This window comes from Pan paniscus, chromosome 2 (genome assembly GCF_029289425.2).
Source record: "Pan paniscus chromosome 2, NHGRI_mPanPan1-v2.0_pri, whole genome shotgun sequence".
Classification (NCBI taxonomy): domain Eukaryota; kingdom Metazoa; phylum Chordata; class Mammalia; order Primates; family Hominidae; genus Pan; species Pan paniscus.
Window position 1 is genome coordinate 47,396,732 of NC_085926.1, and position 12,422 is coordinate 47,409,153.

The 12,422-nt window shown below is 44.7% G+C and overlaps 1 protein-coding gene across 9 annotated transcripts in view; it reads right to left on the reverse strand.

Annotated features, from left to right (window-relative positions):
- The window catches only part of SCAP (SREBF chaperone), a 64,976-nt gene that overhangs the window by 25,948 nt on the left and 26,606 nt on the right, over nt 1-12,422 (reverse strand). For 8 of the 9 annotated variants that reach the window (XM_034956322.3, XM_034956321.3, XM_055109813.1 and 5 more), the window contains exon 2: nt 6,239-6,458. In XM_034956322.3, the coding sequence (XP_034812213.1) occupies nt 6,239-6,360 (122 nt within the window). In that variant the 5' untranslated portion in view covers nt 6,361-6,458. Of the gene's footprint in view, nt 1-6,238; nt 6,459-7,592; nt 10,139-12,422 lie in introns of those variants that run through there. The other variant, XM_055109814.2, reaches the window with a different exon arrangement.

Consider the following 12,422-nt stretch of genomic DNA (forward strand, 5'->3'; position numbering starts at 1 on the left):
AGTGAGACCCCATCTCAAGTGAAAAAAAAAAGAAAAAAAAGAAAAAGTTGGCAAACAGATGTACATTTTGTTTCAGATCTCACTTTCTTAAAATTTAGAAATAACTTCTATATAGTACAATGCACAGATCTTAAGTATAAAGTGCAGTAAGTTTTTACATGTGTGTATCTGTGTAACTACTATCTAGATCAAGCTATAGAACATTTCCAGAGCCTCAGAAGGCAGCCTTGTGCCCACTCCCAGTCAACAGCATACCGCTCCCCACCACCAAAGGTAACTATTAGAATTTCTATCACCATAAATTAGTTTTACCTATTTTTGAATGTCATATAAATGAAACCATTCATTCTACTTATATACTCTTTTGTGACTGGCTGCTTTCACTCAAATTCTATCTGCTAGATTCTCCACACTGGCGCACATAGCAGATCATTCCTTTTTGGATACATACTAGTCCACTAATGAATAAAGTATAGTGCATTTGTCTATTCCACTGGTTGAGGAACATTTGGCTGTTTCTGGTTTGAGCTATTAAGAATAAAGTTGGGCCGGGCACAGTGGCTCACGCCTGTAATCCCAGCATTTTGGAAGGCCGAGGCAGGTGGATCACCTGAGATCGGGAGATCGAGACCGGCCTGACCAACAGGGAGAAACCCTGTCTCTACTAAAAATTCAAAATTAGCCGGGCGTGGTGGCGTATGCCTGTAATCCCAGCTACTCAGAAGGCTGAGGCAGGAGAATCACTTGAACCGGTGAGCTGAGATGGCGCCACTGCACTCTAGCCTGGGCAACAAGAGTGAAACTCAATCTCAAAAAAAAAAAAAAAAAAAAGGAGAATAAAGTTGGCCAGGTGAGGTGGCTCATGCCTGTAATCCCAGCACTTTGGGAGGCCAAGGCAGAAGGATTTCTTGAGCCCAGGAGTTTGAGACCAGCCTGGGCAACATGGTGAAACCCCATCCCTAAAAAAAAAAAAAATACAAAAGTTAGCCAGGCATGCTGGTGCACACCTGTAGTCCCAGCTCGGGAGGCTTAAGTGGGAGGATCGCTTGAGCCGGGAGGCTGAGGCTGCAATAAGCCATGATCATGCCACTGCATTCCAGCCTAGGTGACAGAGTGAGACCCCCGTCTCAAAAAAACAAAACATTTTGGGCTGGATAATTGTTTTTAATTAAAAAAAAGAAAAAAAAGAATAAAACTATTATCCTTTATTGGTTTTTGGTGGCCCCATAAGCACTTATTTCTGTCGGGTATATTCCTAGGATGAAATGGCTGGGTATGGAGTTATATGCACATTGAGCTTAGTAGATGATACCAAACAGTTTTCCATAGTGGTTGTACAAATTTATGTTCCCACTATCACCAGTGTAATAGGAGTTCCAGTTTCTCCAAATCCTTGTCATCTCTTGATATTGTCAGTCCAATTAATGTTAACCATTTAGAGGAAAAGACAGTGGTATCTCAGCATGGTTTTAATGTACATTTTCCTGATAAGAAACAATTAAAAAATTATTTCATATACTTACTACTGGCCACTTGGATATAGCAACTTTTGTGAAACGCCTCTTCAAGTCTTTTGACAATACCATGTTTTGAATATTTTAAATACATTTACTATGTTAATTACAGAAAACAATTACACAATCTCCTTACCTTCACAAAAATCAATTTTTACTTTTCTCTGGCTTTTCCATCTTTACCTACACTCAAAAACCATTTATTAAGTATGTATTATATGCTGGGCACTGAGAATACAAAAGATAATACTACGGTCTGCCTCCAAGATGCTCTAAGTAGGAAGAGAGAAACGACTACAAGAGAATGTGATCAGAATTCATTTAGGGCTGCTCTGCCTATGGAGTAGCCATTCTTTATTCCTTTACTTTTCTAATAAACTTGCTTTCACTTAAAAAAAAGTTAATTTAGGCTGGGCACGGTGGCTCATGCCTGTAATCCCAGCACTTTGGGAGGCCGAGGTGGGTGGGTCACGTGAGGTCAGGAGTTCAAGACCAGCCTGGCCAACATGGTGAAACCCCATCTTTACTAAAAAAACAAAAATTGGCCGGACGCGGTGGCACACGCCTGTAATCCTAGCTACTCGGGCAGCTGAGGCAGGAGAATCGCTTGAACCCGGGAGGTGGAGGTTGCAGTGAGCCAAGATCATGCCATGCCAGTGCACTCTAGCCTGGGCAACAGAGAGAGACCCTGTCTCAAAAAAAAAAAAAAATTTTAGGCTGTGGCTACAGCGTTTGCATAGTAATCACAGAGTATAGTCAGTTTTTGTTCTATGTTTAGACTATACATGTTTTTGGATTCTGCTTGTGCTTTCTGGCTGTGAAGGTAGAAGACTAGGAAGACAGTGAATAATAACAATGAAAAACTCATACATGATATTTAATATGTGCCAGGCACTATTCTAAGCACTTGACATGTACAGATACGTCTTGACTTACGATGGGGTTATGTCCTGATAACGCTGTCGTAAATTGAAAATATCCTAAGTCAAAAATGCATGACTAGGCTGAGCAAGGTGGCTTATGCCTATAATCCCAGGACTTTGGGAGGCTGAGGTGGGCAGGTTACTTGAGGTCAGGAGTTTGACACCAGTCTGGCCAACATGGTGAAACCCCGTCTCTACTAAAAATACAAAAAATAGCCAGACGTGGTGGCTCACACCTGTAATCCCAGCTACTCGGGAGGCTGAGGCAAAAGAATCACTTGAACCTGGGAGGCAGAGGTTGCAGTAAGCCATGATTGTGCCATTGCACTCCAGCCTGGGCGACAGAGTGAGACCCCGTCTCAAAATCAAAAACAACACAATGTGATTCCAATTTCCTCTCCAAATTAAAATCCACCTCTCACCATGAGCAGCAGCTTGTTGAATCAAATGTCTCAATGACTCACATCACTCTCTGACCTGCACATAGGGCAGTCCAACTAACATGGCATCTGGGTGCTCTTTTTACCCCATGGCGCACCCACCGTTTACCAGGGCAGGTTCAGATTAACAGTACCCTCTGTCTTGCTGGGCTGCTGCTGGAACATATCCTGGGCCCAGTGGTCTAACCTCCAAGAGTTATAAACAGACACCTCTTGCCATAATGCCTATTTGCTACACATTTCATCAGATTTTCCCAGAGGAAAGAACAGTCACTGCACCCAGGGGCCAGGCAGGAAGAACAGCTAACTCTAGCTCACCTGCAAGGCTCAGCACTGGGTTCATTTGAAGTAGTGTCCTTGGCTCTCAGTCACTGAAACCTGCAGCCTCAACAGCAGCTCAGAGAAGAAAGTCACACATCCTCAGTGCTGTTTGGGGTGAGCCTGACGCATATACAGATGCCCTCTCTCACTCCCTGGATTCTTCTGCCTGATGGAGACAGGCACATTCCCAAGCTGTCATTGATCACCATCCCCCCAGTACTGCTCTGTACTTTCCCTGGGGTGAGCCAGTGGTGTGCAAAAAGTATTTCTGCAGCTCAGGTGGCTGTTAGATCTGAATAGGGAAATTAAGTGCAGCAGTCCTTTGGGTTTGGCTGTACAAGTCTTTCATCCCAGGAACAATAAAAGGTAAGCAATTAAATGGAAACTGAATGTCTAGCAAAACTACTAGAAGCAGTCTATATCCATACTTTATTTTCTGTAGGCAATCCCAGGCTCTGGAAGAAGGGGGCACTGCTCTGCTGCTCTGGACAGAAAAGCTTCAGTGGGTTGAAGACAATGGTGAGGCTTGTGTCCCTGGGTCCATGATCTCTGGTTTTCTGGCCAAGTCCCAGAATCTACGGATTCTCTTATACAACCTTTTATTAGTCTTTGGAGGCTGAGAGACTTCACCCAGCCTTGGAAAAATTTTCTCAAGTCAATCAGGTTTTAAGAAAAAAACAAAATTGAAAAAAAAACTTTAAGATCACATGACAAAGATACTCATTTGGGAAAATAAGTACACAGCACTAAGAATGTGACAGTACAAGGCCAGGTTTGGTGGCTCACACCTGTAATCCCGACACTTTGGGAAGCCGAGGTGAGGGGATCACGAGCTCAGGAGTTTGAGACCAGCCTGGGCAACGTGGCGAAACCCCAGCTCTACTAAAAATACAAAAAATTAGTGGTGCACGCCTATAGTCCCAACTACTCAGAGGGCTGAGGTAGGAGAATCACTTGAGCCCATGAAGTCGAGACTGCAATTAGCAGTGATTGCACCACTGCACTCCAGCCTGAGCAACGGAAGCGAGACCCTGTCTCAAGGAAGAAAAAAAAGAATGGGATAATACAGAAGGGTCTTTCCTCCTCTTTTTTTTTTTTTTTGAGATGGAGTCTCACTCTTTCGCCAGGCTAGAGTGCAGTGGCGCGATCTCAGCTCACTGCAATCTCCATCTCCCGGGTTCAAGCGATTCTCCTGCCTCAGCCTCCCGAGTGGCGGGGACTACAGGTGCAGGCCACCACACCTAGCTAATTTTTGCATTTTTAGTAGAGACGAGGTTTCACCATGTTGGCCAGGATGGTCTCGATCTCCTGACCTCGTGATCTGCCCGCCTCGGCCTCCCAAAGTGCTGGGATTACAGCCGTGAGCCACCGCGCCCGGCCAGGTCTTTCCTCTTAAAAGAAAAACAGGGTGACTACAAAAGAGGAAACCATAGTACCATCAGAGAGTAAAACCAAAGGAGGGCAACATAATGAGACCCCATCTCTACAAAAGACGAAAAACAGCCCAGCGTGGTGGCGCACGCCTGTGGTCGTGGCTTCTTAGGAGGCTGAGATGGGAGGGTCGCTTGAGCCTAGGAGGTTGAGGCTGAGGTGAGCTGTGATTGTGCCACTACATTCCAGCCTGGCTGACAGAGTGAGACCATGTCTCAAAAAAATTATTTTAAAGAAGAAAAAAGAAAGGTCAATTAACTTAAAGGAAAAAAAAAACCCCAAGAGCTGAGTTCTTAGAGCACTCCAAATTCATCACTTATGGGACACAGCTATAAGTATTTTATCTTGTACAACACAATTTAGCAGTTTAAACACCAATACAAACATACTGAGCCAGAGTGAAACCAGGTGACAGTAACACAGGTGCAGGCGGGCACCAGAGTCCCTATGGCTTGGATTTGAATTTGAACCCCAGTTTCCCTAATTATTAGTTATGTGGACCAGACAAATCTCTAAGTCCCTACCCCTCTTTGTTAAATGGAAACATAACTGGACCATTTCCTAATGTTATACCTGAAGCATCAACACAGCACCCAGCAAGAAACTCTCAGTGATGTTCATCTTTCTTTTTTTTTTTGTCTTGCTATGTTGCCCAGGCTGGTCCTGAACTCCTGGCCTCAAGTGATTCTCTCACCTCAGCCTCCCAGTGTTGGAATTACAGGTATGAGCACTGCACCTGGCCAAAGTTCATCTTTCTTACTGATAATCAGGGAAGAGCTTGAGATCATTAGCAACTGAACTGAACAGGGAGTTCCCTCCTGACTTCTCATCCTCCCTTCAGCATAGCACTGAAAACATCTATAAATGTTTTAGACAATGAATCTGAAGAACAGAATTCTTTCCAGAGAAAAGAATAAGATGGGCTCTTTTCACAGCTGTCAGCATTTTAGAGCTAAAAGGGTCATCAGATGTCATCTCATATCAAACTCCTCCTTTACGACGTCATTGTCAGCCATAGCCTTCAGGCTTCTATGAGGCCTTGAGAAAGACAGACAGGAACAAGGGCAGCTACAGCTCTCACAACTGTCCTTGGCAAGTGCAGCTGGCCACAAGAATCAACAAGAAGTCTGAAGCAAGCTCCATGTGAACACAAGAAAATGACTAGAGAGCAAAGAAGCAAGTCTCTGAGGTTAGCCTGCCACAGGTTGTCCAAGGTACTGTTCTAATGGACTTTGCCTCGCAACACACAAAAAAGGCTCTTGCACTTAACCAGGTACTAAAAGGAAACCACTACTATTGAGAAAGAAAACTGAAATATCATATCTTTCAATTATTTCAGTGTCTTAGAAGTATCTAAACATTATTTTGAGATAGAGTACCAGTGATATGAATAAATCTGGTGAATCAGTAGGTCAGGGCCAGCCAGGACTATTTTATTATATTAGCTAACCAGGCCAGGACTAGAGTTCTCCACTCACAGTTATAAGGAGCCCAAGCTCCCATTGTGTAAAAAGCATACAGAGGCCAAGGGCTCCATAGTGGTTAGGGTTAGAAAACCTACTGTCCTAAGACACTGGCCCACCATATCCAAGGCAACCCAAAAACATACCAGCAGGCTAAGATGCAGAACCCCGTGAAGAGGATGATGGGGATGGGATAGGATGCACAGAGGAGCCCATGGTTGTAGAAGGCCCGAGATATCTTCTCACGCAGCCTTTCAGTCAGGGTCATCCTCAGCCGAAGTCACCTTGCTGCCATCCCGGAAAGTGACCATGGATCACCCTGGCACACACTTGACAGCACTGACAAAGAACAGCATGTGCAGGTACCTGGTAAGAAGGGAGAAAAGCCAGTTAACAAAGAGTACTTGGCTCTGCACACTAGGGCTGCTGGAGGGAGGCGATAGTTATGTGGCTGGGGAATGGTTTCAGAATGCCTATATGCAAGGTCTAGTGACCTCAATCCCAAAATACACTCACTCACTCCCTCTCTCCCTCTCTCCCTCTCTCTCCCTCTCTCCCTCTCTCTCTCTCTCCCTCTCCCTCTCCCTCTCCCTCCCCGCCCAACTCCCTCCCTCCTATATTAGGCAATGCTAAAAGGCCACTCCCCAAAGGGCATTTTTCTCATGTGTGGCACACGAAACCATGCCTGTGTAACAGATGTCACCTTCAGCTGCTCTCTGTCAAACAGGCATTCTTCCCCACCCTCCTCTATGCACAAATCCCACTGAGAGAAGTCCTTTACATAGGGATACAGAGAAACCCTTTACATAGGGATGGCCTCCTCAAAACACACTGTTGTACAAATAGTGATACACTCATGAAGAAGGTCTAGTGAGGTCAGCCCTCAACATAAAAACGCTAAAAAGCTTAGGTCTCTGACATAATGGTCACCAAGCAAAATTCACTCTGGTAGAACTCTCTGCTCTTGGTCCTATAGTTGTTCCTGGGAGTGCAAAGGCAGAGAGCAGCTCCTGTTCCTGCCTGCCCAGTAGCCGTCCCCTTCTATAAGTTAACAGCAGCCTGGTATGGCTCAGGGGAACCACCTCGCTCCACAGGATTTAACCTGGATTAACTATGAGTCAAGGTGCCCCGTGCTGACCCAAGCTACACAAATTGGGCCTCTCTCCCTGGACTTTGACTTCTGAACACAAAGAAACAGGAACTTGGATATTCATGATGTTTATTCATCCCACAGAGGTTCCTGCTCCCAAGATCCCCAGGCTGTTCTGGCTCCCATCCTTTCTGAGGACTGGCTCATCAACTTTTTTTTCCGTTTTGTAAGCTATTCTATACCCTTCTAATAAATTATCTTTTTGCTTATGTTGGCCAAAGTTAATTTCTGGTGCTTTCAAACAAATAACATTAAACCAATAAAATCAGAATAGAAAACTCTAGGAGGCCCAGGGATCTAGAATTATCTTCCCTACTGAGCCTTCTAATGGAATCCAAGTTTAAACCTACTTCTCTTGTTCCATGTTGCTGTTTTCTTCGGTCTGTGCTAGAGGGAACCTGCCCAGACACATTTCTTGGCTTGACTGTACTCACTGATGAAAACCCAGACTCAAAGATGACTCCTCATAAGTGTCAAGACCAGAAACAAGAAGGAAAAGGAGTCACACCACAGCCAACTCAAAAGCCAAAAGGAATGCCTATTGCTCGTTCTACCTTTCCGAAAGCAGAAGCGTTAAGCGCACATGCAAGTTTCCAATCCAGGAACCTTTTTTTTTTTTTTTTTTTTTTTGACACAGAATCTCACTCTATCGACCAGGCTGGAGTGCAGTGGGCACCCTCTTGGCTCACTGCAACCTCTGCCTCCCAGGTTCAAGTGATTCTCCCACCTAGTTTTCCAAGTAGCTGGGATTATAGGTGTGCACCACCATGCCCTGCTAATTTTTGTATTTTTTTGTAGAGACAGGTTCTCATTATGTTTTCCAGGCTGGTCTCAAACTCCTGGGCTCAAATGATCCAGCTGCCTCAGCCTCTCAAAGTGCTGGGATTACAGGCACGAACCACCACACCCGGCCAGTACTTCATTACTTTTTTTTTTTTTGAGATGGGGTTGCCCAGGCTGGAGTGCAGTGGCACAATCTTGGCTCAATGAAATCTCCATCTCCTGGGTTTAAGCTATTCTCCTGACTCAGCCTCCCAAGTAGCTGGGATTACAGGTGCCCGCCACCACACCTGGCTAATTTTTGTATTTTTGATAGAGACCAAGTTTCACCATGTTGGCCAGGCTGGTCTCAAACTCCTGACCTCAAGTGATCCGCCAGCCTCAGCCTCCCAAAGTGCTGGGATTACAGGCATGAGGCACCGAGCCCAGCCACTTCATTACTTTTTATGGCTGAATATTTCATCAAATGGGTATGCCACATTTTGTTTGTCCATTCATCAGTTGATAAACATTTGGGCAGTTTCTATGTTTTGCCTATTGTGAATACTGCTGTGATGAACATTCTAACATTCCTGTATTTGTTTGAATACCTGTTTTCAATTCTTTTTTTTTTTTTTTTTTTTTTGAGATAAAGTTTCGCTCTTGTTGCCCAGGCTGGAGTGCTGTGGCGCAATCTCCACTCAATGCAACCTCCACCTCCCAGATTCAAGCGATTCTCTTGCCTCAGCTTCCTGAGTAGCTGGGATTACAAGTGCCCGCCACTACGCCCAGCTATTTTTTCGTATTTTTAGTAGAAATGGGATTTCATCATGTTGGCCAGGCTGCTCTTGAACTCCTAACCAGGTGATCCACCACCTCGGCCTCCCAAAGTGCTGGGATTACAGGCATGAGCCACCATGCCGGGCCACATTATTCTTGTTTACTTGGTCTCGAACTCCAACTTTTTTTTTTGAAACGGAATCTTGCTTTGTCGCCCAGGCTGGAGTGCAGCAGCGCGATCTCAGCTCACTGTACACTCTGCCTTCCGGTGGTTCAAACAATTCGTGCCTCAGCCTCCCTTGTAGCTGGGAGCACAGGTGCACACCACCACACTTGGCTAATTTTTGTATTTTTAGTAGAGATGGGGTTTCACCATGTTGGCCAGACTGGTCTAGAACTCCTGACCTTAGATGATTTGCCAGCCTGGCCTCCCAAAGTGCTGGGATTACAGGTGTGAGCCACCACACCCTGTCTCAATTTTTTTTTTTTTTTTTTTGAGACAGAGTCTTGCTCTGTCACCAGGCTGGAGTGCGGTGGTGCGATCTCGGCTCACTGCAACCTCCACCTCCTGGGTTCAAGCAATTAACCTGTCTCAGCCTCCTGAGTAGCTGGAATTACAGATGCGCGCCACCACGCCCAGCTAATTTTTGCATTCTTAGAAGAGATGGGGTTTCACCATCTTGGCCAGGATGGTCTCAATCTCTTGACCTCGTGATCTGACCGCCTCAGCCTCCCAAAGTGCTGAGATTACAGGCATGAGCCACTGCACCTGGCCAACCTTTTTTTTTTTTTGAGATGGAGTCTCGCTCTGTCGCCCAGGCTGGAGTGCAGTGGCACAGTCTCAGCTTACTGCAACCTCCACCTCCTGGGTTCAAGCGATTCTCCTGCCTCAGCCTACCAAGTAGCTGGGACTACAGGCACTCACCACCACACCCGGCTAATTTTTTATTTTTAGTAGAGACGAAGTTTCACTATGTTGGCCAGGCTTGTCTTGAACTACTGACCTCATGATCTGCCCTCCTTGGCCTCCCAAAGGGCTGGGATTACAGGCGTGAGCCACCGTGCCTGGCCCCCCTCAATTCTTATGTTTACTTTTTTTGTTGTTGTTGTTCTTCAGTTGGGGTTTTTGTATTTTTTTTCTTTTTGTTTTCTTTTGAGTATATTCATTCTTAGGAGTGGAATTGCTTGGTCATAAGGTAATTTTCCCCAATGTCTTCTCCTAAAAATGTGTAGTTTCACATTTGTTTAAGTCTGTAATCCAGCTGGGTGCAGTGACTCATGCCTGTAATCCCAACACTTTGGGAGGCTGAGGTGGGAAATCACTTGAAACCAGGAGTTTGAGACCAGCCTGGACACTGTGAGGCCCCGTCTTTACAAAAAAAAAAACATTAACAATTAGCAGGGCAGGGTGGCACATGCCTGTAGTCCTAGCTACTTGGGAGGCTGAAGTGGGAGGATCACTTGAGCCAAAGAGTTTGAGGCTGCAATGAGCTATGACCACACCATTGCACTCTAGCCTGGGCAACAGAGCGAGACTGTGTCAAAAAATAAAAATAAAAATCTGTGATCCATTTGAGTTAATTTTTAGATAAGGTGTGAGATATAAATTCCTTTTTTTCCCCTTTGGTCTAAAGATAGCCAATTGTTCCAGCACCATTTGGTGAAAAGACTATCCTTCCTCCATTGAATTGCTTGGCATCTTTGTCAAAAAGCAGTTGTCTGGACCAGGCACAGTGGCTCACGCCTATAGTCCCAGCACTTTGGGAGACCGAGGTGGGCGGATCGCTTGAGGCCAGGAGTGTGAGACCTGGCTAACACAGTGAAACCCCTTCTCTACTAAAAACAGAAAAAATTAGCTGGGTGCGGTGGCACACACTTGTAATCCCAGCTACTTGGTACGCTGAGAATCACCTGAACCCAGAAAGCAGAGGTTGAGCAAGCCGAGATCACGCCACTGCACTCCAGCCTAGGTGACAGACTGTGACTCCGTCTCAAAAAAGGAGAAAAAGGCCAGGCGCGGTGGCTCACGCCTGTAATCCTAGAACTTGGTGAGGCAAAGGTGGGCGGATTACAAGGTCAGAAGTTCAAGACCAGCCTAGCCAATATGGTGAAACCTCTTCTCTACTAAAAATACCAAAATTGGCTGGGTGTGGTGGCGAGTGCCTGTAATACCAGCTACTTGGGAGGCTGAGACAGGAGAATTGCTTGAACCCGGGAGGCGGAGGCCACAGTGAGCCAAAGACTGAGCCACTGCACTCCAGCCTGGGCAATACAGCGAGACTCTGACTCAAAAAAAAAAGAAAAGAAAAAAGAAAAAAAGGCCAGGTGTGGTGGTTCATGCCTGTAATCCCAGCACTTTGGGAGGCCAGGGCAGGCAGATCTCCTGAGGTCAGGAGTTCAAGACCAGCCTGGCCAACATAGTGAAACCCCGTCTCTATGAAAAATACAAAATAGCCGGGCATGGTGGCGTGTGCCTGTAATCCCAGCTATTCTGGAGGCTGAGGCAGGAGAATCGCTTGAACCCAGGAGGCAGAGGTTGCAGTAAGCTGAGATAGCGCCACTGCACTCCAGCCTGGGCAAGAGGGAGACTCCGTCTCAAAAAAAAAAAAAAAAAAAAAAACTTGATAGAATTTTGATAGAAACTGCATTAAACCTGTTTATCAAATTTGCAAAGAACTGGCATGTTGAGTCTTCCAATCCATGAACATGGCATATTTCTCCATCTACTTAGATCTTTGATTTCTTTCATCAGCATTGTAGTTTTCAGCATACATGACTGTACATGTTTTGTTAGATTTATACCTACCATTTCACTTTTTAGCAACTATGTTTTCAATTTTGATTTTCACATGTTCATTGCTAGTATACTGATTTTTTTATGTTAATCTTTTATCCTGCAACTGTCCTGAAATCACTTATTAGTGCCAGAGTCTTTGTGCGTGTGTGTGTGTGTGTGTGTGGATTCTTTGGAAATTTCTACGTAGACTTATCATGTTATCTGTGAACAGAAACATATTTATTCCTTTCCATAATTTCTTCAAATTTTTTTCTGCACCACTCTTTCTCCTCTCTTTTTGAGACTTCAAAAACATAAAAGATAAACTTTCTGTTATTGTCCCATGGGTCCCTGAAGCTCTCTGTTCATTGTTTTTTTTCATTTTATTTCGATCTCTGTTGGTCAGACTGGATAATTTCTATTATTCTACCTTCATGTTCACTGACTCTTCTGTCTTCTCCATTCTGCTATTGAGCCCACCCAATTAATTTTTCATTTAGGTTGTCATATTTTGCAGTAAATAAATTTCTGATTTTCTGTTCATTTCAAGAGTATTCACCCTTACTTGTTATAGCAAGGTTTTAATTAATACTTTAATTATACTTTGGCTTTTAATTTTTTGATAATTTCAACATCTGTGTCATGTTGTGGTTGCCATCTGTTGGCTGTCTTTTCCCCTTATGATTTTCCTGATTTTTCATAGCTGAAGTAATTCTGAATTACTGGACATTTTGAATATTATGCTATGTGACTCTAGCTCTTGTTTAAGTCCCACGTAAAATTTTGAATTTGTCTTTGCAGCAGTCAACCTAATTAGGTCCAGTCCACAAGTTCCTACCCACCTTCTGTGGGCTGTGGTACCAAC